The sequence below is a fragment of the Scophthalmus maximus genome, chromosome 9 (assembly GCF_022379125.1).
Source record: "Scophthalmus maximus strain ysfricsl-2021 chromosome 9, ASM2237912v1, whole genome shotgun sequence".
Classification (NCBI taxonomy): Eukaryota; Metazoa; Chordata; class Actinopteri; order Pleuronectiformes; family Scophthalmidae; genus Scophthalmus; species Scophthalmus maximus.
Genome location: NC_061523.1, coordinates 13,955,816 through 13,982,500, shown reverse-complemented (window position 1 = coordinate 13,982,500; position 26,685 = coordinate 13,955,816). Strand labels below are relative to the sequence as shown.

Genomic DNA, 26,685 nt, shown 5'->3' with positions numbered 1-26,685 from the left:
TCACGCTAGCTCTGGCTAAACCTAATAACATATTTTTACAAGGAGAAAGGACTGTGGAGTTTTTGAGATGAGATAAAATAATCGTGAATCTTATTAGTCACACAATGGGGACATTTTTCCATATTGTAAGGACATATTAAAAATATAAGCCACATCAGGAAAAATGTAATGAATAAGTAAACTTAATGTAAACACAAGGAAATGGAAAAAATGTTTTAAATAATTCATTCAACGTAAGCAGAATATATACAGTGTATCAGGATTACAAACACATAAATCCTTGCTAAAATAGGAACCCAGTCACCCAGATAAAGGAAGTTGGAATCTTTCATTTTCATGTTTTTTCAGGATAAAAAAAAAAACAACTGTCCTTGAAATGCTTGAAAGATATTCACTCACTCATCAGCCCTTCTCACATCATATCTCATCATATATTCTCCACAAGGATAAATGTAATTTACATTAACAAATGGATCTTCCATGAAATTCCATAAGAAAAATCACATTTACATTTGGGATTACAGATAGGAGAAGGAGCCGGATAACCCGTAGATTAAGTAATGGCACAACCGTTGTCAGATGTGGCTCAGGGTAATGATGGGGTCACAGCATGGCTGATTTCGTTGCAGCCCTACTTTAGGGCAGTCATATTCCAGTTATTAATGTCCTCCCTGATCAGAGACTCCCATAGTCAAACAGGCTCTTAACTGTGTGCAACAGGCTAAATGGGGTGTTATACATTTACTGAGCAGAGTGAATGAGTGTCCTCTCGCTGTGTTACCTCATTGTTGAGTTTTGGGGAGTCGTGTGAGTGTGTTGCATGTGCTGAGTGGCTTTTCATTGTGGGGTGTCAGTTACCCAAGAAATCCCCCTTTCAAACTCTCATCTCAGCACAAAGCCAGTTCACTGGGCTGTGGCTAATCGCATTTACGCTCACCCCCCATGAGCACATACGCAGACTCATGGGCACACGCAGAGACAAATCTGTCCCATTAGATCTTCCTTCCTTCTCCAGTATAACACACACACACACACACACACACACACACACAGATACCCTCATTAGGAATTACTACAAGCGTTTGCAAGGGGTTGAGATTTTTCCGCCCTACGTTCCTTTCCACTTCTTCTCTGGTTTGCCGCCAAATGGAATAGCTGGTTATATTTGGATCCTTGGTTCATGTTTAGATGTTTTCCAGATGTGTGTGTATGTGTGTGTGTGAGTGTGTTCCCGTCGGGATGTTCATGACAGGATTCTGTGTCCTGGTCGCTCATGTCACAGGTCAAAATGACCTGACGTGTCCTGTGTGTATGTATACTGTGTTTGTGTGTGTGTACTTTTGACTTTATATTTTTATTTCGTAATTTGTTTACATAAAAGCTGAATCATCTCTTACTTTTGACCCTGAGAGATAAAGCCAACCCTGTGTGGCTTTCATGGAATGTCACTCTTTTAAAATGCGATCCCTATTTCCAGGACAAGAGCCGACAGAGTGCTCAGCATTGTTTCCTCTGCTCAAAATCAAGGGTGAAATAGCTGCCCTGTTGACCGCACAGCGGGTGACCTGCAGAGGACAATGAGGAGCAAGGTGTCAGGTAGACAACTGGGATTTACACAACAGTGACTGGTCACATGGGCCGTCATTAGGCAAATGGAGACTCAAGACTTGAGTGACTCCATCGGGTCTCCTCGGTGAAGCAAACATAATGACATATCAGTTTTTATTTAGACGAAGTCAATCGCATGAAAGAAGGTGACCTTTCTCAAGCCCTCCTCAGTTTGGGCATCAATATTTTTAACTCATTACCACTAAGTGGCTCATGCGAGGGGATTATTTCATACCCAACAAGTTGTGAACAGCTTTTAGTTGAGGTCAAGATTGATCTGGTCCCTCTCAGTTCTGTTTTATCTTCATTATCCTGTTTTTGGTTTGTATGCATTTGATGGTGTATTATTTTAATTGTGTTAGACCTGCAAAAATCACCTTATAAATTTTTCAATTTTCAATGAATACACAGGAGACATTGAAATGAAGTTTAGGCTTTTGTACATGATTTGATTCGTGGTCAATGTTAAGCAACATAATGAATTCGGGAAACGGATCGGTCAACTAAAGCTGACCTCCATTTCTGATTAATAAAGCACGTATCTTTTTGATTAATCGCTTAATCTATAGACTTTCAAAAAAATAGGGGGAAATGCCGTCACTGCTCCCCAAGAGACGCAATGTTTCCCACTGCCCAAACATCTCCTGTTTTCAGTGATGCGGAACAGAGCAAAGCCCTTAAGTTTGAGAGGATAGATCCAATTTCTTTACTTAATTCTCACCTTAAGATGTTTGTTTCTTCTCTTTCACATCTTCCTCGTCCTTCCTCCTCTCTCCTCCTCCACAGAGCCGCAGCGATGATGAAGCCCTCTCTCCTCCAGGCCTACAGGAGGCGCTGGTGGATGGCAGTGACGGCAGTGATTGAAAACCTGCTGTGCTCTGCGGTGCTGCTGGGCTGGGGCTCCCTGCTCATCATGCTGAAAAGGGAGGGCTTCTACTCCTACCTGTGCTCAGGTAAAAATCAACATCACTGAACTTAATCTTCGTTCATGACGCTCCGAAGACTTTAGACTTTCCTTTAATTTTCTTTAAAAAATAAAATTCAGGAAAGTCTGTGAAAGAAACATTTAGTGCAGCAGAAATATGCTGAGCCCCTCAGTGGCTTCCAAACTACTGTTGGAACGCCTGAGTGAGGAAGCACTAACCCACTTGTCTCTGCACATTCTTACCCCTCGTGTCTCTCATCAACCTTCCACACTGGTTTCTGCAGTGAATGAATCAGTGGTCGTATCTTTGGGGAACTCCTCCGGCAGCGAGGTGGAGGAGTGGCTCAGCTGCGTGGACCAGGAAGAGATGCTGAATCTCGGCTTCACCATTGGCTCCTTCTTGCTCAGTGCCACCACCCTGCCACTCGGTATCCTCATGGACAAGTATGGCCCACGCCCGATTCGCCTGGTGGGCAGGTAAAGCATAAAGACATTTATCATGTAATGTTTGCAAAGACCAAATGCGTATTTATTGTGAAGTGGCAGGAAGCAGCCATGCACTTCCTGTACCTAGAAGAAATCAAAACAATGTTCCTTGGCATGTTCCGGGAAAACCAAAGCACCCAAGACGTTTGACACACAAATAATATATATATATGTCTATAGGTTTCTAAAAAATGTGCAGAAATCATGGACGAAGCCAGCTTACTGCTTTGAAAAACAATGTAGGGATGAGTACACGGTTAAAAGAATGTGGTCATATTTGGCCCAGACCGCCTCCGAGCATGGTCTGGAGTGATCGGATCTCAATACTTCGTCCAAGCATCGTGGGTGTTTTCGCACCTGTACTGAGTGCAGTCCGAGATGTGATCGGATCACCTACAAGGCATATTAATGCCTGGTAGGAACAGGGCAATAGAGAGGTATGTCTGTAGAGACAGCCCATATTTGCACTTGGTGGCAAATACTGGTGACTCTCTTCCACAGAACGTAGCTATGGTAAAGTTGCTAGATTTGTTGCTAGGTGTATTTTTGAATTAAGTCGCGAAGGGGATCTGGAAAGTCTGTAAATTTAGCAACAAAGAAAGAAAGAAAATGTTCTTTTGAAGGGGAAACTCCAACACCAACCATCCGACCATATGGTGTAACCTCACTGTTTCGGTCCAGCCCCAAAAATAGCTGACGGATCACATTCCAAGAGTGGGAGGAGGAAGATTGTTCCTTTTGTGGGTGAATCAATGAATGGGCGGGGCACCAGAGAGGGTGTGTCTACTCACTCTGTGTATAGTACGTAGTGGAATTCCAAGACAATTGTACTTTCTCGTAAATCTAGGACACAGTACCCAGAGATAGGCTGCCAGACACACACACACTCACACATACACACACACACACACACACACACACTTTCTCTCCGTCTGACTCACAGTTTGAACATCTCTGAAAACAGCCATGCCGAGCGCTTTGATAAGAAGATGAAAGCCGATAATAAATGGGAAAAAATGGGAGGATGAGCAGTTTATCTGGAGCTGCATATGTTGTTGCATATGACAGTTTCAACAACCACTCTACAACAGTTTAGTGAACCATGCTTGTTATCTGTTATCACACACGCAAGCACGCACGCACGTACGCACGCACACACACACACTCAGTGTTTGAACTGTTCTTGTACTCACTCTAAATTTTGTGACTTTCAGCTTGGTATAATTGTTTGATACATTTTAACATTTTCTTGTTCTGTTACAGTTCCTGTTTTGGTCTTTCCTGTTTAATGATGGCCGTATCTGCCTACAACCCTCAATGTGAATAAAAACACACACACACACACACACCAACACGCACATGCTGCTTATCAATGAATCAACTGCAAACGGTGTCATAAGATATCTGTAATGTATCTGTAAAGTGCATTACATTTGGATTCTCACATACAGCTCACCTGGAAAAGTTAAGAAAAAATTAGTGGAGACAAAAGTTTTCACGTGTCTTTCACAGCCAACTCCTCGTCTCATCTTCAAGTGTGGTCACACCATTGTGGTTTAGTGGACACTGTGGACATATTGTCCTCAAGAGAGAGTGAACTTCACTTCATCTCCTCTTCTGTGTGTGTTTTTTGATCCACAGTGCTATCAGCGCTCATTTTCTTGGCGCTGTCCATGAACGGCTTTGGAGGCATCTGCCTGACCTTCACCTCCGTCACGGTGAGACACAAAACCAGCAGACACTGCACATCATTGATACATTATCGATTTATTGCAGTTTTACCTTGTATAGAGTTAACTTTTAGACAAGTATGGACAAATGTATCCTCTTGTTCGTTTTTATTTATTTCAGTAGTTGGTTCGTGCTTCTAATAGATCCATCATCTTCGATCTCGTCTTCTGCATATAAAACCTAACCTAAAAATGAAAGAAGAATGAAAGAGAAAAAGAAAATGATAATCTTGTGGGATCACGGTCATGCTAAATGCAAACCACACATTGGAGTAGGTGGTCATTGAATTCCTCAGCGACTGCCTCCACATTCACAATATGTGAGTGTTTGTCCCTGACCACTTCCAAAGATGATTGTCAACATGTCTTATATTGATAGTGTATTTAAAGCTGCCCAAATCTGACCAGGACAACCGGGACAAAATGTAACCTTAAACATGAACAGGGCCAATTGTAAAAGCACTGAAACAACAAAAATAAGCCTCTGTTTCCATAACTGATATTCTAAGAAAGCATTAATGTGTGTTTGTTTTCCTGGAACAAAAGAGCAGTTTTGGTAGCTGAGATTCTCCGTGTGGCCGGGTCCTCTGTTTGTCCCGGCTGAGGCAACAGTGTGTGTTGTGACAGGGAGCTGTGTTTGTTTACCATCTCTTCAGGCATGGGTATTTGCGTGTGAAGCGTCAGCTGGTACCGACATATGAAGTGTGGTTTATTGTTGCCGCTGCCGCCTGTGTCCTGCAAAGTATTTAGGTTGTGCTTTGTGTCGGTATGGTGTGTGATCCGTGTTCTGTGCAAGCTGCACATGACTTCTCCCGGATGGAAAGTCTCCCAATTTTAGTTTCCACCAATGACGGCCTGCGGTTGACGACACACCCTCCCCAGAGCTCAGCCCACTCACCTCTACACAAAACAATCAAAGCCACACTCTCTCTGGTCTCTTCATTTCCCTCTCACTTCCTTCCTTCTCTCCTGTCTTTTCCCGCTCTCTCCTGTTGCTCTGTTCTGCCCCGCAGTCAACACAGAACCAGTACAGAATCTTTTCAACTCTGCATGACTGTGCACACACGTGAACGTACCAATGTGTGTGCATGCTTATGTACACTCTGGGGGACGAACATGAAACAGATGTGCAGATAGCGAAGGTCCAAGCAGAGGGGCATCTGCCTCATGCTGAGACATATGCCCCTCTCCTCTCCTGAAGCGAAGACAAACTTAGACACCTGTCTCTGCTTGTGTCCCTCTGTGGACTAAAGGCCAGTTTATACTTAGGTGTAGAATCAGCGTTGTAGTTATGAATGTAGAGCCTGACATGCACCTCTCTGGAAACGTAACTACGCAGTGCCCTGCCAGCCCCCTAGTCAAATGTTCGTAAAATGTCAGAGTGAGTGAGCCCATGTGAGAATACAGCAGGAAAATCTCACGGCAAGCAAGTGGGCGCTCTAACCGCGCACTCCCCTCACCTGAATGTCACAGAACTGTTCCTGCTGTTGTGAACGCGTCTGATTCGGACAATCTCCTGCTGCATTCGTCACATGTGAGACGGCAAACTCTAGGGAATGTCTGAGAAAGTTAATCGGCAACTATTTTGATAGTTAACTAATGCAAACAGTCCCAAATATTTCATGGATTGAAGGTCCTCAAATTTGATTGAGAAGTTGCTGATTTTCTTCGTCATTAAAGTAAATTGAGGATCTTTGGTCCGTTGGTCGTAAGCTGTACTTTTCTTAAGCAAAAGTTTAAAAAGGTGAAAGAGTTTTTTTGCAAAGCATAATTAGATTTGTCTGATTTGAATTACCTGAGAGATATTTGCACATGCAAGGAGCCTTTGTTTCATGTGAGCCAACACACACACACACACACGCACGCCATCATTATTCAAACTATGTGCTTTGGCGAAATAACTCATATTGAATTATAAAACAAGAAAAATATGTTCTTTTGAGTAACAGTTACAGTCTATTACTCTATCCAAAATGAAGGACATAACCCCTGACATTGAGGTCTGTCAAATGATTTGATTCAGTTGCATATGCCAATTCATAATATATAATAAGAAAATACATGCCAACATCATTTAGTATGTTGGAGTAGTTATTTAAGTATAAAAAACAAAACAACTTAAAGAATAACTATAGATGACCTCGATCTTCGTCAGGGAAGATACTGTCGCTGTAGTCTGTGGATGTATACTGATGGTATCTGTATGAGTAAAAGTAAAAAATGTTTTAAAAAAAAAAGGTGTCCACATTTACAATTTACAGTTTTCAAAAGATATCATTCATTCATTCATTCATTCATCGTCTACCGCTTTATCCATTTAAGGGTCGCGGAAAAGATATCATGGCACTAACAAATATTACTTAATTTAATGAATCTTTGAGGTTTGCCCTGCAGCTCATCGTGCCTGCATCTTCTTCCCTCTCTTTTTTTGAATTAGTTCAAACTGATCTCATGCATCATTAACCAATGTGAACACACCCTTTTGCTTTTGAAATTCATACAAGTGTGACACGTGGAGGAGGGAATGAGGATGCCTTCCTTTGCTTTACTGTAACAGATATGGGATTGCCCTTCAATGGCACTGGCTGCATGCCGGGACCTGCCTCTCGTTGGCCCGCGCTCCAGTTTCGAGAGCTATCAGACTTCCGTGTGCTGACTTCGGTGTCAGCTATAGCAGAGAGATGCTCAGCTACTTCAAAATTTGCTCAACAAATAAAAGCCACCACAGGGAACTGGGGAAGCTTAGGGGTCGAATACAAAAAAAAAGAAGTCTCAAAAGCAAGAGTCACACATCAAAGTTGAAGCTTCCACACAGGGCAGGCTGAACCAACATCTTTACATCTGACCACTTATGTAAGTTCACTGCAGCTGGACAAAGCGCACTGTGCCAACGCTGTGAGGAACAACGGCTTGACCCGTCCATGTTCGCTGAGACAAGGGAGGCGGAGAGTTGAGGTGCAGAGAAGAAGCCGGCTCTAATCAGCTGTGGTTTAGTGTTTCCTGCTGGGAGCTCCACAGAGAGAGGAGCTGCAGCTGTGGCTTGGGGAGATCAGTCAAACGAAAAAAAAGTTACTCCCACTACCCCTCTTGTTCATCATCAAGATCCTTTTTTATAAACCTCTCTCCTTATTCTTTCTCTCCTCTCCCCCTTCATTCCACCTAATCTCCCCTCACCTACCTCTCACAACCACATGTCCAGAGCTGCGTTGAAAAACTCAGTGCTCATTAAGTCTTAATTAATCTCGGTGCCAAAGTCTTACAGCACTCGAGTGAGTGAGCACAGCACGAGCAGAGCCTGAACGGATTAGTCGTGACAAGCGAACGGCCCAAGCTCCGTCTGTGTGTGACTCTCTGACACCGGTTGACCCCCGTGTGCCTCCACGTGGTCATGTATTTCCGTCCACGTCCCCCTTCAACACTAGCATGCACGACATGTGCTGCAAGGTCCTGTGTGAAACACATTTTATGAGAAGTGCCAGAACACAGTGGAGGGAATCTCGCTCGCCGCTGGCACATGTACCGACACATGCACACACACACACACACACACACACACACACACACACACACACACACACACACATTTTCATATTTGTTTTCATATTTCCCACTTTTACTCGCTTTCTACCTCACACACACACACACACAAATCTCTCAGACACACTCCTGCTCTTCTGAAAGAAAACATCAGTTAGTTGACATCCCACATGGCTGGAATATCTTTGCTTTAACATTGGTAAGAGATGCAAACTCGGCTGTGTGCTCAGAGGGCCCCTCGCCCCCATTCCACAAAGCGCTGCAGCCTGAGAGTCCAGCAGCCGCACATCTCATGGCCACAGACGGGCCGTGAAGTTTTTCGATTCTCAGAAGCACTGAATGAGGATGGGTGTTCTCTTGGATGTTTTCTTTGCCCTCATCTCACTCAGACAGTCAGGCTCTCGCTCAAACATCCTCAGGAAAGCTTTTTTTTCCTTATTTACCTGCCAACCACATTGTTGTGTCAGCTCTCGAATTGACCTCATGATCTCCTCTGCTATTCACGGGGACCTTAGTCTCCTATTGGAGTAAGAGAAGAGTCAATATATATATTAGTATTATATTGTCTTATTCATAGTAAATGTGCACACAAGCTTAGGTGACACCTGCAGAAGTTTGGGGAAATGTGGTCAGTGTTGAGGGGAAGTTGTGAGCTTGTCATGCAGCACACTTAAAATCCCACACATGTGATTTTTTAATCGTGACTGACCCATTTAAAACTCGGATCAAAGGACGCTGAGTGTGCTTGTCAGCACAATAGGTCATTGTTATGTTCACTAAGCTACTTACTACTGTAAATAGGTCGATCTAATATATGATGTGTTAGTGCCTGGTGCCCGCCACCTTGTCCCCTTCGCCGTGGGTCATGCATGCCCCCGCGCTGGGTCCGAAGAGGCCAGTGGATTTTTCGTCAAGAGCTGGCTATAGGTTGGTTTGTACATTTTTAATCCTAACTCAAAGAATTAGTTGAAATTGTGAGGGAAAGAAAAAAATGACCATGAATGTGGGCGTAAGGATAGCTTAGTCTGTGTTTGAACTATGGGGTCAAGACCCAGACTGGGCCATGACTTTGTTTCTTGTTTCCCCATCATGTGGAAACCCCCCAAAAAAGTATTTTTTAATGAGTGCGCTCTGCGGGGAGAGAGAGGTGTTACCGAGTGCAAACTCTGTGGGCAGGACGGGTGTCAGTCCTTTGTTAAGACCAACTCTCCCAGTCTGGTTCATCCTGCTCACACCGAGCATCTGTCTGCCCTCTGCTGGTCAAATTCACACACTGCATCTCCACTCAACCAGATATCTGACAGTGGATAATGTGACAGCACACAGGCGGAATGTTTTCCACACTGTTGAAGAAAAAGTGAACTTCTTTAATTAGTGTTAATTAGTTTAATATTTTTTTCTCATGTCTCCATTCCTTTGTTCTCGCAGCTCCCCAACATGTTTGGCGCCCTGAGCTCCACCGTCATGTCTCTGATGATCGGCTCCTACGCCTCGTCTGCCGTCACCTTCCCCGGGGTCAAGGTAACTTATCGACACACTCTATGTGCTTCTCTCAAAAAAACCATGTAAATATGCAACAGTATTACAATGTGACAGTGCCTTTGAAGATTTGATATTTGAAATATATTATTTTATTCAATTAGACATTACGAATCTTATGTGGTCTTTTGTCAACATCCCATGCATTCTGAGAAATTGGAGCTAAAAGGTGATTGGTTTTCAGAGAAAACGCAGATGGTACAAAACACTGGTTCAAGTCACTCTGTATTAAATCTGTATTAAATCTGTTCTAATTAATTGTAACAATCGGTCTTACTAATATAATGTGAAAGAGGTTTTCCTTAGTGACACATCCACAGAGAACCATCTCCAAACTGATTGATTTTCAGTTTCACAGAACATTGTACTCTGACAATAACATGGTGATAATATCAGTTAATTCCGCTTCAGAAGCAAATTCAATTAACTTGTCTCCCTCCTATTTCTTCCCAGCTGATCTACGACGCAGGCGTCTCCTTCCAGGTGATCATGTGGATGTGGGCCGTTCTGGCTGGGATTGTCTTTTTCAACTGTTTCTTGAACTGGCCTGCAGAAGGCTTCCCGACACCTGAAGAGGTGGACTACAGGTCAGTGGGGCGGCCAGTCTGTTCCCTCACCTCATCTCATCAAAAATATTTATCAAAACCTTCTCTCCAACCCTCAAACCTTAATGTCTGTCTGTGTGTGTGTGCACAACAGTAAGATCCTCACCCCAAAAGTGCTGCCTTCATCGAACCAGAAGATTGGAGCAGAGGGACTGAAAAATGGAGACGTGCGACACTCCACAGAGAAGCTTCCCAATGGTCCTGATGCTGCATCCAGTAAGTCAACACGCACACAAACACACACACACACACACACACACATACAGTTAATCTGCGATTAGACATAAATCATAATTCTTGATTCTTCCATATATGTATATAAAAACAATCAAATTATCTTGTGTATGTGTAAATTTTTACCTTAAGTAAAAATGGAAATCTCCTTCTGTCATTAGATGCCGTTCCCTTCCGCCGCTCTGTGTTCTCTCCCATCTTCCTTTGGAGTTTGGTCACGATGGGAGTGTCCCAGTTAAGGATCATCTTCTTCATGGGGGCGATGAACAAGATGCTGGAGTTCATGGTCACGCGTGGTGACCCGCATCGTGAGTGTCCAACCCTCAACCACAGTCCCGGCAAACAGTAACTGGGGTTTTAGATTTATTGTGACTTAATAAAAAACCTTTGGGGAAACTGACACAATGGTTTTTCTTTCTTTATATTTCAGCATCTGAGGAGCTGTTGATTGAGGCAGAAAAACAAGGTGAGGTGTAATAATATGGCTTTAAATGTCTATACTTTGAATATCTTGTCTGGCTAATCCTTTAACTTTCTTCTCTCTTTGATTTAATATGTTCCCCCTCAGTGAGTTTCTACTCCTCCATCTTCGGCACGCTGCAGCTGCTGTGTCTGGTCACCTGTCCTCTGATCGGATACATCATGGACTGGAAGATGAAGGAGTGTGAAGACGAGGGGGTTGCTCCCTCAAGCACAGAGCTCAGGTACAGTACATGCAGTGTGACCTGACTGACTGGTAGCATGAAATAAAGTTGTTTATTTTTAGGATTTTTTTTTTATATTTGACTATACAGTAAAGATATAGATAGGAAACACAGGGATAGTGAGAGAAGGAGAGAGACATAAAACAAAGCTCAAACCCAGGACTTTGCTGTTATTTGGTTATGTGTAGCTAACCACAGGCAAATTGTTAAAAACCTCTATATTAGTTTTTGTTCCATGGTCGTGACCTTTTGATGAAATACTGTGAACGCAAATGTAACTGCGGGATGATGTGATGATATATCTGATAAGCCTTTGCCCAATCAGCCTGACCAGTGGGCCCAAGAGAGACCGTAAGATCCAGAAAGTGACCAACGCCATGAGAGCCTTCATCCTCACTAACCTGCTGCTGATCGCTTTTGGATGCTGCTGCCTCATAGACAACCTTCCTCTTCAGGTAACACACACACGCAAACAACACACACACACACACACACACACACACACACACACACACACACACACACACACACACACACACATTGTAGCAGCAAGGGAACGTGTAAAGAGTTAATACTCCCAACACTCACTGATTGTTTTGCTTCTTTTCTTCTTCAGATTCTGACTTTCATCCTCCACACCATGGTCCGAGGCTTCATCCACTCCTGCTGTGGAGGCCTTTACGCTGCTGTGTGAGTGCCGCGCTGCTGCGTCATTAGACTGAATCTCTGAACAACACCATCACACCCAAGAGAAAACTGGATAAGTTAGCTCAGGGGGTTAAAGTTTCACACAATCTAAATCACAAAGCAATCGTTTAAGCGGTGTGAGGAGAAAATATGTTGTTTTTAACAAAGTAGAAATATGTAAAACCAAAAGCGCACGTAGATTTCTTCCTCTGTGCGCTTAGAATGTGGCAACAATCAGCGTTTGCCATTATATATTCTATGTCTACAACAAAAGAGCATAAGATTATCTGTAATGTCATTTCTGTCTTTCAAACTCTTGGTAACCGCCCAGTATCTCTCCCACAGTTACCCGTCCAACCACTTTGGCACCCTGACAGGCCTCCAATCCATGATCAGCGCTGTGGTCGCTCTGCTGCAGCAGCCGCTCTTCATCGCCATGGTGGGACCAATGAGCGGAGACCCCTACTGGGTGAGAACAGACTCTTATTTTCCACATGCCCGAGACACACGTACGGTCTATACGGTATATACTCTCTGCACTATTCATTGCATCTCACTGGAACATTTTGATTGTTTGCAAGAACATAATTTATAGTGTGTAGTTATTCTACTCTCATGCAATGAATCTAAATTTATTTTGAGAGTAAAACCCACAACAATAATCTCTGACTCATTTACTCATTTCTAATTTCCCCAGTGACTGATAATCCTACGAGTGATGTAACCGAGGGCTAAACCGCCATTTTTAGGTTTTCCACTCGTGCTCTCTGGTTGGCTGCTCTGTGACACTGTCGTGTTGAGTGATAGTGCTGTTTGAAAAATGTAATGCTCAAAGATCAATTAGGAACATTTCAGTTGCTTAATAATACCATCAAAACTTGTGACTCATCACCCTCACTTTATGTTTATTGCCAATTAGTAAATGTTAGCATCAAACAAATCCACCCACTGTAACATTATCTAAGATCTGCGACGGTAAATTTTGTCATAATTTTTCATTGACATAAGCAGGAACTGTTTGAGCATAACTCTCCAACTCTTGTCACCCGACCGTCAGATCAACCTCAGCCTGCTGATCGTTTCGCTGGCCGGCTTCCTGTTGCCTGGTTACCTGTTCTACCACGGCAGACACCTGGTGAGGGAGAGGGAGGCCGGAGACAAGGCAGCCGGTGGTCAGGAGATGCAGGCGCTCAACCACAATGAGGCCAACGGCTTCAAGCCCCACAGCAATGGCCTCGCCGCTGTGGACGCTGTGGACAACAGAAAAATGTAGGATTTATTTTTGTATGTGCCTTCAAAAAAAGATCCATCAAATATATTCACCAATATATACACAGATATGTATATATATATCACAGATCAAACAGCCCACCCACTAACTCACAGTTAGACATTTAAATTAGTTTTTTGTTTTTTTGCTGTTTCTTTATTTTAGTGAAGGTCAAGGAGCCAAATTAGTGTGATTTAAAGCCATAGGTATCACTCACATGAACACGCACAGACACATATGCACACATCCTGATGTGTCCACTGTGTATCAGACCACAGACAACGCAGTACTTGATACTGTTCAGTGGCTCTCTCCCTGACGTCTAAGATAATCATCACGATCCTTGCTGACACCAAAGAACAGCTTAAAGGCATTATGAAGGTTACACTTTCTAGTTCAGTATGGTTTCAGAAGTGTGCTCATGGAGCAAACATTTAGTATCCTGTGCCGTTTCTACTGTTGCCCCCACAGCAAAAGCTTTAAATATGTATCAGTAAAGAAAATTTAACGCATAGGAGTATCAGAATACTCAACCTTTGGTACGTTTGAAGGAGTATTTTCAGAGCCTAGTTAGTCACACAGACACACACACGTACTGTACACGCACAAATAGGCTGGTTGTAGAGACACTTATCTACCTCCACTGTTTCCTTTTTTTGTACTGTCTCTCTGCAACTGACTCCTTTGTCTGTCCATCTTTTTTTTCATCAAATATCAATCGTTCAATTCAATCAGTGCACAATTATATCCTTGTGTACTCATGTTATGCTGATTCAGCCCTTGCATTTCTGGAATTTTTATACGTCAATTTCTCAAAGGAAAAATATGAACTGTTTTTTAAACTGACACGTGTCAGTGTTGTTCAACACTTGTACTGCTTTATGCACAGAAATTAACTAGTGTGTGTATAAAATATGTATTTAAGTGTCTTTTTATACCCTTAGCTGCAGTAGCATTAAGAAGGGAAGCGTTTCTGTATCAGCAAATGTTAATTTGTAGTGTGCTAATTATACCATTAATTTTGTATTCTGCTTTTGATGTTTTGCCTTTTTTTTGTCATTCATTTTGTCATTTTGGAGCAAACATACCTCCAGCAAAAATGTGATTTTGTAAATAGACCTAAGGCGTGTCTTTTATTCTTTGACACATTCTCTCAGCTGTAGTTACACTTGCTGTTAACTGTGCTTTTCCTTTGATGCTCAAAGCTGTTTGATTGATTCCGTTGTTTCAGCCACCTGCACATCAAAACAGAAGTGTTCATTTCTTCCCAAGTGATCACAAAATGTACTGTCTTTTCTCTGTACATGGTTGTTCTGTTCAGTGTCATGTAGATTTATGAAATCAATTGTAATGTTTAATTTCTTTTTTTTGGGATTCCCATTTAAGTGAAGATAGCTTTAAAAGATGTTTTTCCTCCTTTCTTGTTTGGTGCATTTTTTCTGCTTTCTAGCTCTATAGAGCGTGTTCATTGCTCACACTGAGGATGGATGAGAATCATCTCTGTGGCTTTTCCTTGCCTTCATTGCAAAATAGAAGTGAGTGTGAGATAATTGCCAAATGTAAACCAAAGCCATGATGACAGACTGTAGAGCGAGACAATGACACAGTGCCTTTTCCTCAGAAGAACGTACAGAGGCAAAAAAACCCAGATGCCTTACAACACAATGCATCAGTCCTGTAGTAAACTCCAGTTCGGTCATAAGGTGTGTTTTTGTTTGTCGCAGGTGTATATTCAGGTTGGTCATTTTTGAAGCATAGATTGTGTTCTTTGGGATAAAAAACGCAGAGTACATTTCAACCAATGTTGGAAAGGTTTTCCAGTTTGGCATATGTCCTTACTTTCCTCTTTCTGCATTACAGTATTTAATGTTGAAACCATTGTTTCGCAACTTCAGAAACAACTATGTGACCTCTTTCTACCTGCATTAGTTGCCTTTTAAGTCCTTTTTCGAAAAACAGTAGTTGACATACCTGTTGATTTGGAGAGATGGAATCCAAGTTAATGTTACACTATTGAACGTATGCCTTTGTAATTGGGATTTAAAAGTAGTTCCTATCTGAATCAACAACTCAGTCTCCTCATAAATAATAAACATCATTCGCTGTAGCTGTTTTATTACTGTAACATCTACACTGGCCTGTCTATTCTTGTCCTTACCCTAAGCGTTGATGTACTGGCATGTTTTGCTAAATATACACCTTTCTTTTCTGCCTTTAATCAATATATCCAGCTTGTGCATTTGAAAAATAAATGTATGAATGTAAAATAGTCTTGAGTGGCATTTTTTTTGCATGCTTCACAGCAACATGGTGCGCCAGCATCCGTTTGTGTGTCTTTGTTGCCGCAATAGTAGATCATACTATCCAATACAACCCAAGAACTCCAAATCCAAAATCCAAAAAAGATGTCTTAAAAGGAGACACCAATGTTTATTTGATATTGGCATTACGGTCAAAAGATATCACAACAAAATCAAAGAGCGACATACATACTGCGCCTGCTCAGTCTTTCTTAATGGCACATGGCTCATAGCTTTCTGCCTTTTACACTGTTCTGTAACATGTCTTCCTCCCATCTCCCACTTCGTCGCAGCTCCTTTCACTCTCACTTGCATCATACAACCGCTTGCATCATTAGATTCATCCCCTCGCTCATCTCAAACATGCTTTCAATAACACAATTTATCTGTAACACACACACACACACACACACACACACACACACACACACACACACACACACACACACACACACACACACACACACACACACACACACACACACACACACACACACACACACACACACACACACACACACACACACACACACACACACACACACACACACACACACACACACACACACACGCTTACAAAATAAACAGTCACACACATTCAAAACAGGCATGCACACAGTGGGCTGCCATCTATCTGAGGCTGTTGCTGTTGGGTTGTGATCCAGCGAGGCCGGGGTGGTCAGGACTGTGGCGGTTCTGAAGGGAGACATCAGCACAACACACAGTTAAAAATGTTCATTCCTGATGGGATAGTCAGGTTGATGGTCTTGGATGGACTGCACTGGGATCCATAGTAACACCTAACTGGCATCTTTTTGAAACGCTTGTAGCTTTGATTAATTTTTATTTTCTAACCTTCTTCTTCTTCTTGTCTTTCTTCTTTTTCTTGCGATCGGGATCATCGTCCCTCTTTTTCTTCTTCTTCTTGGGATCAGAGTCCGATGGAGTTTCTGTGACATCAAAAATAAGCAGGTGAGTGGCCTGAAAGGATTACATCCCTCTCTGTTTGTGTTCAGGTATAGTGTGTGACTGGGCAGTTTGTGTGTCATACCTTGTGGTAGTGGGTCCTGTGGTCTATGATGCTTGTGCTTGTGTTTGCTCTTCTTCTTTGGAGGCTGTATGTGCATCAGTCTGTACTGTTCTGGGAGCTTAAAAAAAGAAAAGAAAAACAGGCAGGCATGTAAAATGGAATAGAGAAATAAAATACTTTGTTTGGGGTGACAAATATTAGTGTGTATTGTATTCAGTTAGTACCGGTCCTGTATGTAGTCTGAAGCCTGTGAGTAGAGCGCCAGTCAATGGGCTGAAAGAGTTCCCACACACTGGAGGCTTATCAATCAGAGAGCGCAGTGAGCTGCCATCCTGAGTCCCCGGACAGTCAATCATACCTGCAGCACACAGCAGAACAGGCAAGTTGGAATGAGGAGGGAAAGCGACAGAGATGAAAATGCATTATGAAAGAAAATTAAAAGAGCTATGAATAAACGTCAAGCTGCGTTCACAATTAAAACAAACAGTCTGGAGGCCTTAAGTTGGCAAAATTAAGAGCAGCGGCATGTCAGGGGTGCTACTGATTGAATGTCACGTAGACTATTGTCTTCTGTGGCGAGTTTACAGATCAGACCTGCAGCACAACGATGAACTCACAGACCAGTTTGTTACATCTGGTAGGACAAAAGCTCCAAGCCCGGCAGTTAACACACCACACTGACACGAATACATTTCAGTTAGTGGCCTTCACCTGGCTCGTCGTTTGCTTGGCAGGTTAAAAGAGGGCAAAGTGCTTTTGACATTGCCAAAAGTTATATTTTACTTAACACTGCAAGTTTTGACCCTTTCAACGAGGCGCTCCGCGTCCGGACGGAGGCTCCCACAAAGGTGACGTCGCCATCTCGACCCGGCTCATCCCGCCGGTCGTCGAGTGCGCAGCTCCTCCGCGGACTCACCTGGTAGCTCCGGCAGGAAGTTGCTGAGCTTCTCCTTCACCTTCTTGCCGCAGAACTTGTTGTAGGCGTGCTCCAGGTTGTAGTGCGTGATGAGGTTGGTGTTGCCCGTCAACTCGTTCCCCACTAAACGCAGAAGGTGCGTGTCAGTACAAGGCCTGTGCAACAACGCTCACTGCCACACGCTCCGGACGGACACGGGTTGTTGTTGTTGTTGTTTTTTAAATTATGTGGCGAAAGTGTCGCCAGGGGAAAATTCACCGCTAACTGGAGCCGCCGCTGAACGAGCGACGCTCGCTCACATTGTGATTGCAGCACTGACATGGCGTCGAACTTTAACATGTGTAAACTAGCGTTTCAAACAAGGCAAACTCCTCTGGGAAATATTAATGTCACAAAACAATAAATAGCGACCCGCCTGTGACAAGCAGCTGAGCCGAGCCGCGGTTAGCTTCGCTACACTCCGCGAACACTCGTGTAGTTGGCTAGCGCTGTTTACCAGCTGCCTAGCAACCTTCAGCAGAAACTCGCATTAATGCTTTTTAAATTGAATAGGAACAAATAACACACAAAGCGCACGGCGGCTACAACGGCCCCCGCGATACCTGGTAGTTCCCGCAGCAGGTAGAAGGGTTCATTCATGGCTCCGGGCTTCCGCAGGGCAGGCCCCTCATCCCCGAGCTGCGGTGGCATCTGCCCCGGCATGGAGGCTTGGTTTTGCTGCAGAGGCGGCGGAGGCTTCCCCGGTCCGAACCCCAGGGACGACGCGCCGGGCGGTGCCTGGGCTTCGTTCTGCCCGTACAGGGTTGAAAACATCTCCGTCATATCGACCACGAAGGACACATTCACACGGAAGAGGGAGAAGAGCCGGTCTCTTCGGGTTCACGGTCCGCCGTGAATCCGTCCGACTGACGAGCACGACGCTCCGCCTCGTCTTTGTGGATTATCTCCATGTACCGTAATACACACGGAAACACGCAGGCCACCACGACGACCGGGCTACGGTGGGGAAATGATCATGGCCACCAAAACAAAACAAACTTCATTCCCAAGATTTCACGTTTATTTTAAGACAGAACAGGCAAAGTGAACAAAATCAATAAGTACAGTTAAGTTAGTTGATTGGTCAAATGATCTGAAGGTCACACGTCAAAGACATCGGCAGGACAGAGACAAGACGCCAGCCTGTCAAATTCTGTGACTGATGCCTGAAAGTGAGGGGGGAAGCAGAAATTAATATAAACACTCAAAGCAAATTTCTGTTTTACATTTCTGATTATGTTATAATGCTCAGATATATTTTCAGCCCTGTTCCTCCCCTTCTACCAATTGTGGTCTAGAACCAATAAACCTGCATTCATAATAAATACATTAACTTCCTTTATATAAACAAGAATCACAGCTGATTAAAATATTTTAATAATCTGGGGAAAACCTCCGATGATTTCTTACAATTTCTGAAAACCCTAATACTGTTGCCTGAAATGTGTATTGAGGTATTCAATTAACATTTTGTGTTTTGACTTCTAATTCTCTAGCCACTAAAAACACAACTTTTTTTAGATGCTCTCCTCACCCTGGATTGGATGATTTTCAGTCACCAATCTCAGGTGGAATTATTTTAACCAAGTAGTAAAATGCAGACTAAGGGACAATAATGTTATATAAACAACTGGTACATAATACAGAAGAATATGATTTTAGCGATGCATTTTCCTTGTATCATGTAAAAGAGCTTTGTTGTGGTCCTTTCTATTTGTTACATCTAATGTCACACTTACAAAGACACTTTTACACTTGCTTTGTGAATGCTCCCTATCTCCATTTGATGCTTTTCTGGTCGTTGATCTTTCCCCTCTTACCTTCCACTCATCAACTGCTGCTGAAATACGGTTTTCGGCCTGAGCAATGCTCTCTCTCCCTGCCTGGACCTTTTGTGCAAGTGCAGCATTCTCTACTTGGATCTTCTTCAGCTCCAGTCGCATGTAAGCCTCCTGCTTTATATAGTAGGGCATCAAGAAACTGCAAAAGTCCTGCTCAGGAACCCCACTGGGCCGCCTGACCAGACAAGAAAGATTGTAAAGGATTACAATGGTTCATATTTTTATCATATGGCTAAATGGAAATATTGCAGTGGTGATGCAATGAATGAAGAAGAGCAATGCACCTATAGACACAAGAATGTAAAATACAGTGCATAGATGACAAGATATCTGTTAGTGATTAGCGAATTGTCTGTACTTTTACTTAACAGCTGCTTTGCTAGTATCTGCTTTGAAGTACAGTGGACATTTCCAAGATGAGAGAGGTTTTAAATCTTCAAATACTAATACATATTTGACCAACAATGGTTTCCAAATCACAACACAATTATTCAGTAAAATGAATGAGACAGATGGAGAGAATCTTGGCAGCAAGACAAATCTTATCCAAATGCTAGATTTGCCAAATTGGTGGACAGAAAAATAACTTACCACCTACCTGTTGCTTATTGTTAGAATGTATTAGAATGAGCGGTGTTAACGGAGTGGATGGATGTCAGAATTCAGATGTCAAAGATGAAAAAGTGTTTCACGGGGGAAATTGATCATTTCATATGAGGTGAAGATGCTGTTAACTAACCATGCAGGCTCTGGATTGTTCTTCGCAGCACGCTCCAGTTTGTCTAGCTCATTCAGTTTGACTTCTAACCGCCCTTCTTCAATCAATCTGCTGATGTCGTCCTGCGGACACAAACAGGAACACAGCAGGAATGTGTGTAAACAAGTGGCCAGTGCACACACTGTATACACATGTATAATATAAACAACAAGACAGCGAACCTTCCATGTATCATTTACACACATGGTGTTAATTTTTTGTGATGCACACCTGTATAGCCCTCTGCAACTCCTCTATGAACTGCTTGTGAATGTTCTCCATCCTCTGAGGGTTCTTCTTGTACAGCGGACGGAACACGCTGGAGAATCTGTTGAAACTGTCAGTGAAATAAGTGTTAAGTGCAGCAATGTGTCACTTTTCCTAAAAAAAAAAAAGCCTCAAGGACTCAATCTAGTAGCAAAGTGATTAGTTGATAACAGCAAATTGATTGGCAACTACTTTATTAATAATCAAAAGTATTTTTTCGTACAAAACTGTCAAACTGAAATGAAAATTCAGAAATTTTAATTATTTTGATCTGTTCTGTTGTTGGACAAAAATAGCACTATGAAGGTGTCACGTTGGTTCATTTTCCACTGTTTTCTTAATTTTTTTACAAACCAAACAATCGATCGAGAAAGTAATAATATTCTCAATAATAATCTGTTGCAGTCTTGTACCACAGTTTACAATTGAACTCCATCTCAACCAACTACAGCAGTAAAATGCTGCTTACACAATAATACATGAGTAATAGTTTTTTTTATTCTATCATCACACTTCGCATTTCCTTTAGCCAAAAGTGTCTTGGCCTTTGCTGGGATTGTAACGCACTTTGTGCTCAGCTCCTACGATTCTAAATGTGCTTTGCATTTGTTGTTGCAAGCTATTTTCATTTCAAGACGTTTTGTTCACCACCGCTGCCAAAAGAGTAAATCTAATGCGTTTAGAACCGGAGTGAAATGTCCAGTGCTGACCCACATGAGATGCTGGAGGGACTCGCGGTACCTGGCATGGTCGATGAACTTGTCCAGACTCTTCTGCATCACCTTGTCGAACAGCTTCAGCCTGTTGAACCGAGCTGCTGACTCCTCGGACGGTCCGGGGTTAGACACCTGCGAGGACGATACCGATCCTGCGGCTTCACTCGTCCGGTTTTCAGACGCACATGTGTCGTGTACCGTCTGTTTGTCTGTTACTCCTTTGCCCTCCTCCATGTTTCTAGCTTCCTCTGTTTACGTTTTTACAGTACCCGCCAAATCGTCTTCTTCTTCTTCTTCCGCTTCTTTCTGCCGCTTCTTGCGGGCGGAGTGTATACCGCCACCTACCGTGTCGGAAGTGTAAAGAGTCCTGCAACTGTATCGTCTAAATTCTGATTGTTGAAATGGAATTTTAAAAAATAAAAATAAAACCCCATTTCCTAACCCTGCTTGTGTTAAATAGCCTTAAACTTCTCGGGGAAATGTTTACAAATTTTAAATCAAGTGAGAATCATTTTATCATAGACTTCTATAGAAACTTATTTTTTTACAGCCAGGGGAGTCGCCCTCTGCTGGTGAAAATACAGGTTTCAGGCACTTCCGCAGTGACGTAACTGTCCGGACCAGGTGTATTTTTTTCGGTTTTGCTGCCACCTGCTGGTGTTAATTAACTCCTACATCGCCCAGTACACTATGATCATGTTCCTATTTTTCTATCCTGTCTTTTTAATTTCTCCCATCATGGCCTTTTTATAACACACATCACAATGCAGCAGAAATACATTTCAAGGAGCAATATCGGCTACCCAGTTTTTAAAAACCAAAACACTTATCTACAGCTGAAACAACGTCCAAGCGCCGTGTTCATGAAAGGACGAAAGCGTCTTATTTCACGCAGGCGCAGTTGAGTCCAGTGGGCACGTTGAGTCCCCCAGCTGTCACTTCTCCTCTGACCCTGCGGTGCTCGTCCGTCGGTCTCTGCCGCCGACATGGGTCTGATCACAGGCGTCTGTGCCTTCTTGTTCCACTTACCTCAGATCTACAAATGGCTGCTGAAGCCCTACTACATCACGTCGATCTTCATGACCGTCGCCTTCCCGCTGCTCCGAAAGGCGCCCGGTGTGTGCGAGCACCTGGCGACCCAGCGGGAGGACGGCAACTCCTGCGACTTCGACTGGGTGAGCGCGCTGGTGCCCGTCGCTCAATATGGTGGTCGTCGGTTCGGCCGCGGTGAGGTGATTCACTCACTTCACCACAGTTCATGAATTGTTCTTTCGCTTTGCAGAGAGAGCTGGAGATTCTGATGTTTCTCAGTGCGATAGTGATGATGAAGAACAGGAGAGCCAGTAAGTGAACCCCACACTTCCCCACTCCCCAGACCCCCAGGGGCCACACACTGCCCAGATTCATCCCGAATGATATGATCATTTTGTTATTGTTAATTTGTGAGAAATTTGTGAAATCTCCTGATCTTTAAGGGTTAGGGCCAAAGTTTGGGCTTAAGGTCTCTTTTTGTAAAATTATTATTTATATTGTGCTCATTGTGGCGAAGTTGTGTTTCATCAAGCTGCTTAGATTTTTTCTCTGTTTTGTCCAGTAACTGAAACGTAGCAAAACCTCAAATATGACAATACTAGAGAAATGCAAGGTGACAAACAACAATTATTTTCATCGTTAATATGTCGGAAATGCTATAGTTAACATATTCAAGTATCTTTTTCTTTAGAGTTTATGATTATGGAAAAAAAGGAGAAACAAACAAATATTACATATGAAAAGCTAGTGTAAATTATTTGTAATTTTTGATTAAATAAAATAACTTAACACCTGACAATTCTCACATTTGTTCCTAATTATTTTCCGACAATCAGCCAACCGGATTTATAAACCAGTCATTAAAGCTCTAGAGTACTAACTGCTCTGGTTGCTAAGAGAAACAAAAATAACTGCCACTTGTTTATGTGTAAACCAGCTGATGTCGTGACATGAGTGTTTGTTTACACTGTAAACAGTCTCATAATTAAAAGTGAGCCTACCCATGCACATATGTATGTATCAGGCCGGTGATGGTCAGTTTAGGAGCGAGCGACCACCAGGAGTCGTACAAGAAATGGGTTTCCCCAAGATCTTTATTCCAAAGGGAGTAAATTCCCCCCTACACAGTGCTCGACATCATATCCAACACCAAGGACACTGGGTATTTGTATCCAACAATGTTTAGTTGTTAAACTTTAGCCAAATTGTGGTGTTTGTGGCCTAATGTGTAACTGTTTCAAATCCCGGAGAAGTCAGGAACACATCTCTGTGTTGTTGTGTAAACATTACAGCTGCAGTGTAACCCAGCCCCCCTCTGACCTTGTATTACCGGCTGAAGGTTATTCACCTGCTTCATCCATTGTTCCTCCTTTCTTCTTCATGTTCTCCTCTCCATTTCTTAGTCACACTGGAGCAGCACGTGGGCAACTTGTTCCTGTTCAGCAAAGTAGCCAACGTCATCCTCTTCTTTAGGCTGGACGTCCGGCTCGGCATCCTCTACCTCGCTCTGTGCGTCGGTCAGTGGCCTTAAGACCTTTGTTACAAATACTGCCCCACTTGTGACTGACCCAGAGTTACGGGCAGGGGGAATATGTATGGACATCAACATGGTGCAATTAAGATTTTAATCTTGTTGCTCTGAAGTGACTCCACTGCAGACGCAGGGTATTCCTCAGGACAAGAAAAGGACGAATGTCAACATTCTTAAAAGTATGATCATTTTAGATGAGGTGGCCCGGTTTCACAATAAAACTAAAAATTTGTGGAAATGTATTAAGGTGAATACAATAGAAAGGTACCTGTAAACTGCTACTGCTGTTTTATTACCAATGTTTTGACCCCAACACTGTTTTTTGTGACTTTAATTACAGTATAAACAATGCTTTTAGGGTTTTCGAGTATATTTATGAACATAATGACATGGAAACCTTTTTAACCTCAGATCACTGTGTTCTTTTATGCCTTGTCACCAGCATTCGTCATGACCTGTAAGCCACCTCTCTACATGGGCCCAGAGTACATCAAGTACTTCAGTGACAAGACCATAGATGTGAGTGTCACCCTACAGACTCCGAAGAAATACAGTTGTTTAAATGCTTGTATATATAAATTTGGATAAGTTGCAGTTAAATGAAAACATCTGAGAATCGCAGACATCTGTGACAATGGGCCCCAACTGATTTAATCATTAACAAATGTTAATCTTAAAGATCTGTTCATGCTAGAGCTCCACGTGAGAGTAGATGTGAAACTACCTTGAGATGGTTTTTGTTACTTGTTACTTTTTATGTCATGTTTAAAAAAAGCTGTTTTTCAATTTGCTTAATGAAACATACGAAAGGTTTAAAAATAGGAACTTAAAAAAAGGACTTGGGTAAATGTATTAATATTACAGTATTGTAACTGAATGACAGACATTTGCAATATTAAAATAGTAGACCCCCGTTATCAATGATGCCCCAGTGCTGGATGTGATGAGGTGTGGATGACAGACTACATCTACACCTGTGCATTCTGTTCTAATCTTAATTTTGTGTCATGGAGCCATCAGGAGGAGCTGCAGCGGGACAGTCGAGTCACCTGGATTGTTGAATTCTATGCCAACTGGTCCTCCGACTGCCAGTCCTTCGCTCCCGTCTTCGCTGACCTTTCTCTCAAGTGAGAAATCACCTCACTCTCACTCTCATTTAGCAGATTCTAAATTTTCCACTCTGCTCTGTAAATAACTACTACGATTCTTTCTTTTTTTTTTACCATATCCATGTTTCTCATCATCAGTCACTTGGGTTTATCGGTCATTGTTATTAACACAGGTGTTGCGCTGTGATCAAACAATTTTTGAAATGTCTCATGCATCTCTCCCTCACACCTGCAGGTACAACTGTGCTGGCATCAGGTTTGGGAAGGTGGACATCGGACGTTACGGAGAGGTCTCACAGAGGTGAGGAGCAGTAGTTCCAATGCCACAAGATTATTTTTTAAGGTTTTCCACACATTCTCAGAGCACAGGTATTGACTGCAGCATTAATCGTTTCTGAACAGGTACAGGGTCAGTACTTCCCCTCTGGCCAAGCAGCTGCCCTCACTGCTGCTTTTTCAAGGCGGGAGGGAAATAATGAGACGTCCAATGGTGGACAGCAAAGGGAGAGCTGTATCTTGGACCTTCAATGAGGTGCGTCTATTCTGTTTGCCAACAAACACATGGGAGAACAGATTGCGTAGGTGTTGCTTGCCTACACATGCCCACAGTCGAGCTAACAAAACGTATTCGTCCCTAGGAGAACATCATCCGAGAGTTTAACCTCAACGAGCTCTTCCAGAAATCCAAGAAGCTGAACAAAGGCTCGAAGGGAGAGGAGCAGAAAAACTCCCAGCTGGAGGAGGACAGCAATGAGCTCCACCAAGACGACAACACTCCAGAGCAGCCCACAGAGAGCAAGAAAGACCAGTGAGGTGAAGAGGACGAATCAGAAAGGGGCTGCAGGAAGTCCCTCCTCTTCTTCCAACATTGCCATGCCTTGCATTGCTGCTCAAGTCCAGAATATTATGAAACGGAGAGATGAAGAAATGGTTCAACCACATCTAGATGTCATCACTGTGGTAAATAACCACCATGAAAAGCTGGGTATGCTGGGTATGATGCATATGATGCAGTGTGGTTTGAATGCAGTCGTGCAAAAGATCAAGCAAATATTTTAGGGTGTTTTTTAAATTTATTTGACAACGAATGCCTTTTTTGTAAAGATTGGTTTTTTTGGATAGTGTCAGCAACTTCTTACCTCTGCGTGTAAACCTGCGCTGCCTGTATTTCTGAACTTGTTTAACCGATATAACAGAAGCCAAAGTGAAAACTGCGAGGTGAAACAAATAAGTGACTGCACAGTTAAGATTCATGAGCATTCAGTTTTTCATCAGATTGACCTTTTTATTCTGAAAAAAGTTTTTTTTTTTTTTTTTTAGAAATTCTTGATTAAGGCCTTTTTGGAAATGTCTTTAATGTACTCGTTACAGATATTTGTGAAACTTGTTGCATTCATCACAGCCCACAATGGCGATATTTTATCTCACGTAGAAGTATACTATTCTCACAAGTGTTCAATGGTCACCATCCTTGGCCAAGAAGGAATAAAGTAACACTGGTTCTCTATATCTCCGTACGATGGCTGCTGATGCCATTAATGATTCTTTTTTTTTTCTTCTTCTCGTTACCCCCCCACATGAACCTGGTAGGCATTCGACAATATTCTTACAAGTATGCACGCCAGTGAAGCATCAGCACGACAAAACCAAAATCACATGCACACTGAAGACAAAGCCTGAAAACTCATAGCACGTGTGGTTTGAACGATGGTACTCCGTGTGCTTCAAGCGTATACATTCCCCCAAAGATGTGCTAAAAGCTTTGACCTTCCGCTGCAGACACAGCTGGGGGTCTCCATAGGGAATTTTTTTTTAAATACAC

General features: G+C 42.8%; 4 protein-coding genes and 1 long non-coding RNA gene across 7 annotated transcripts in view; 2 read left to right on the top strand and 3 right to left on the bottom strand.

The window, feature by feature from the left end:
• slc43a1a (solute carrier family 43 member 1a) overlaps positions 1-15,594 on the top strand; it is a 22,965-nt gene extending 7,371 nt beyond the window's left edge. For both annotated transcript variants that reach the window (XM_035650118.2, XM_035650120.2), the window contains exons 2-15: positions 2,395-2,561; positions 2,818-3,010; positions 4,283-4,338; positions 4,661-4,737; positions 9,715-9,807; positions 10,279-10,412; positions 10,525-10,646; positions 10,826-10,972; positions 11,095-11,130; positions 11,233-11,368; positions 11,694-11,823; positions 11,985-12,058; positions 12,401-12,524; positions 13,113-15,594. In XM_035650118.2, coding sequence (XP_035506011.1) covers positions 2,395-2,561; positions 2,818-3,010; positions 4,283-4,338; positions 4,661-4,737; positions 9,715-9,807; positions 10,279-10,412; positions 10,525-10,646; positions 10,826-10,972; positions 11,095-11,130; positions 11,233-11,368; positions 11,694-11,823; positions 11,985-12,058; positions 12,401-12,524; positions 13,113-13,328 — 1,705 coding nt within the window. In that variant the 3' untranslated portion in view covers positions 13,329-15,594. The remainder of the gene's footprint in view (positions 1-2,394; positions 2,562-2,817; positions 3,011-4,282; positions 4,339-4,660; positions 4,738-9,714; positions 9,808-10,278; positions 10,413-10,524; positions 10,647-10,825; positions 10,973-11,094; positions 11,131-11,232; positions 11,369-11,693; positions 11,824-11,984; positions 12,059-12,400; positions 12,525-13,112) is intronic.
• LOC118319610 lies at positions 9,699-10,931 on the bottom strand. Its single transcript, XR_004796058.2, has 3 exons — positions 10,791-10,931; positions 10,537-10,637; positions 9,699-10,393 (listed from the first exon to the last, which is right to left on the bottom strand). It is a non-coding gene; the product is annotated as an uncharacterized LOC118319610 (long non-coding RNA).
• A 126-nt stretch (positions 15,595-15,720) lies between the features above and the next one.
• Positions 15,721-18,527, bottom strand: med19a (mediator complex subunit 19a). The gene is made up of 6 exons (XM_035650122.2): positions 18,174-18,527; positions 17,572-17,694; positions 16,880-17,013; positions 16,677-16,773; positions 16,481-16,575; positions 15,721-16,321 (listed from the first exon to the last, which is right to left on the bottom strand). Exons 1-6 carry the CDS (start codon positions 18,391-18,393, stop codon positions 16,256-16,258), a joined length of 735 nt encoding a protein of 244 aa, XP_035506015.1. The 5' UTR covers positions 18,394-18,527; the 3' UTR covers positions 15,721-16,255.
• Positions 18,528-18,613: 86 nt separating this feature from the next.
• si:dkey-6i22.5 (polyamine-modulated factor 1) lies at positions 18,614-22,224 on the bottom strand. 2 transcript variants are annotated; one of them, XM_035650123.2, is made up of 5 exons: positions 21,190-22,224; positions 20,440-20,545; positions 20,191-20,291; positions 19,431-19,626; positions 18,614-18,776 (listed from the first exon to the last, which is right to left on the bottom strand). In XM_035650123.2, the coding sequence occupies exons 1-5, from the start codon at positions 21,423-21,425 to the stop codon at positions 18,711-18,713; spliced, it is 705 nt and encodes a 234-aa protein (XP_035506016.1). In that variant the 5' UTR covers positions 21,426-22,224; the 3' UTR covers positions 18,614-18,710. The 2 variants fall into 2 exon arrangements, with proteins under 2 accessions (XP_035506016.1, XP_035506017.1); XM_035650124.2 differs by having other exon boundaries at positions 21,217-22,224.
• Positions 22,110-26,370, top strand: tmx2a (thioredoxin-related transmembrane protein 2a). Its single transcript, XM_035650121.2, has 8 exons — positions 22,110-22,366; positions 22,474-22,534; positions 23,627-23,740; positions 24,197-24,273; positions 24,775-24,881; positions 25,099-25,164; positions 25,266-25,395; positions 25,502-26,370. The coding sequence occupies exons 1-8, from the start codon at positions 22,178-22,180 to the stop codon at positions 25,673-25,675; spliced, it is 918 nt and encodes a 305-aa protein (XP_035506014.1). The 5' UTR covers positions 22,110-22,177; the 3' UTR covers positions 25,676-26,370.
• The last annotated feature ends 315 nt before the right edge of the window (positions 26,371-26,685 follow it).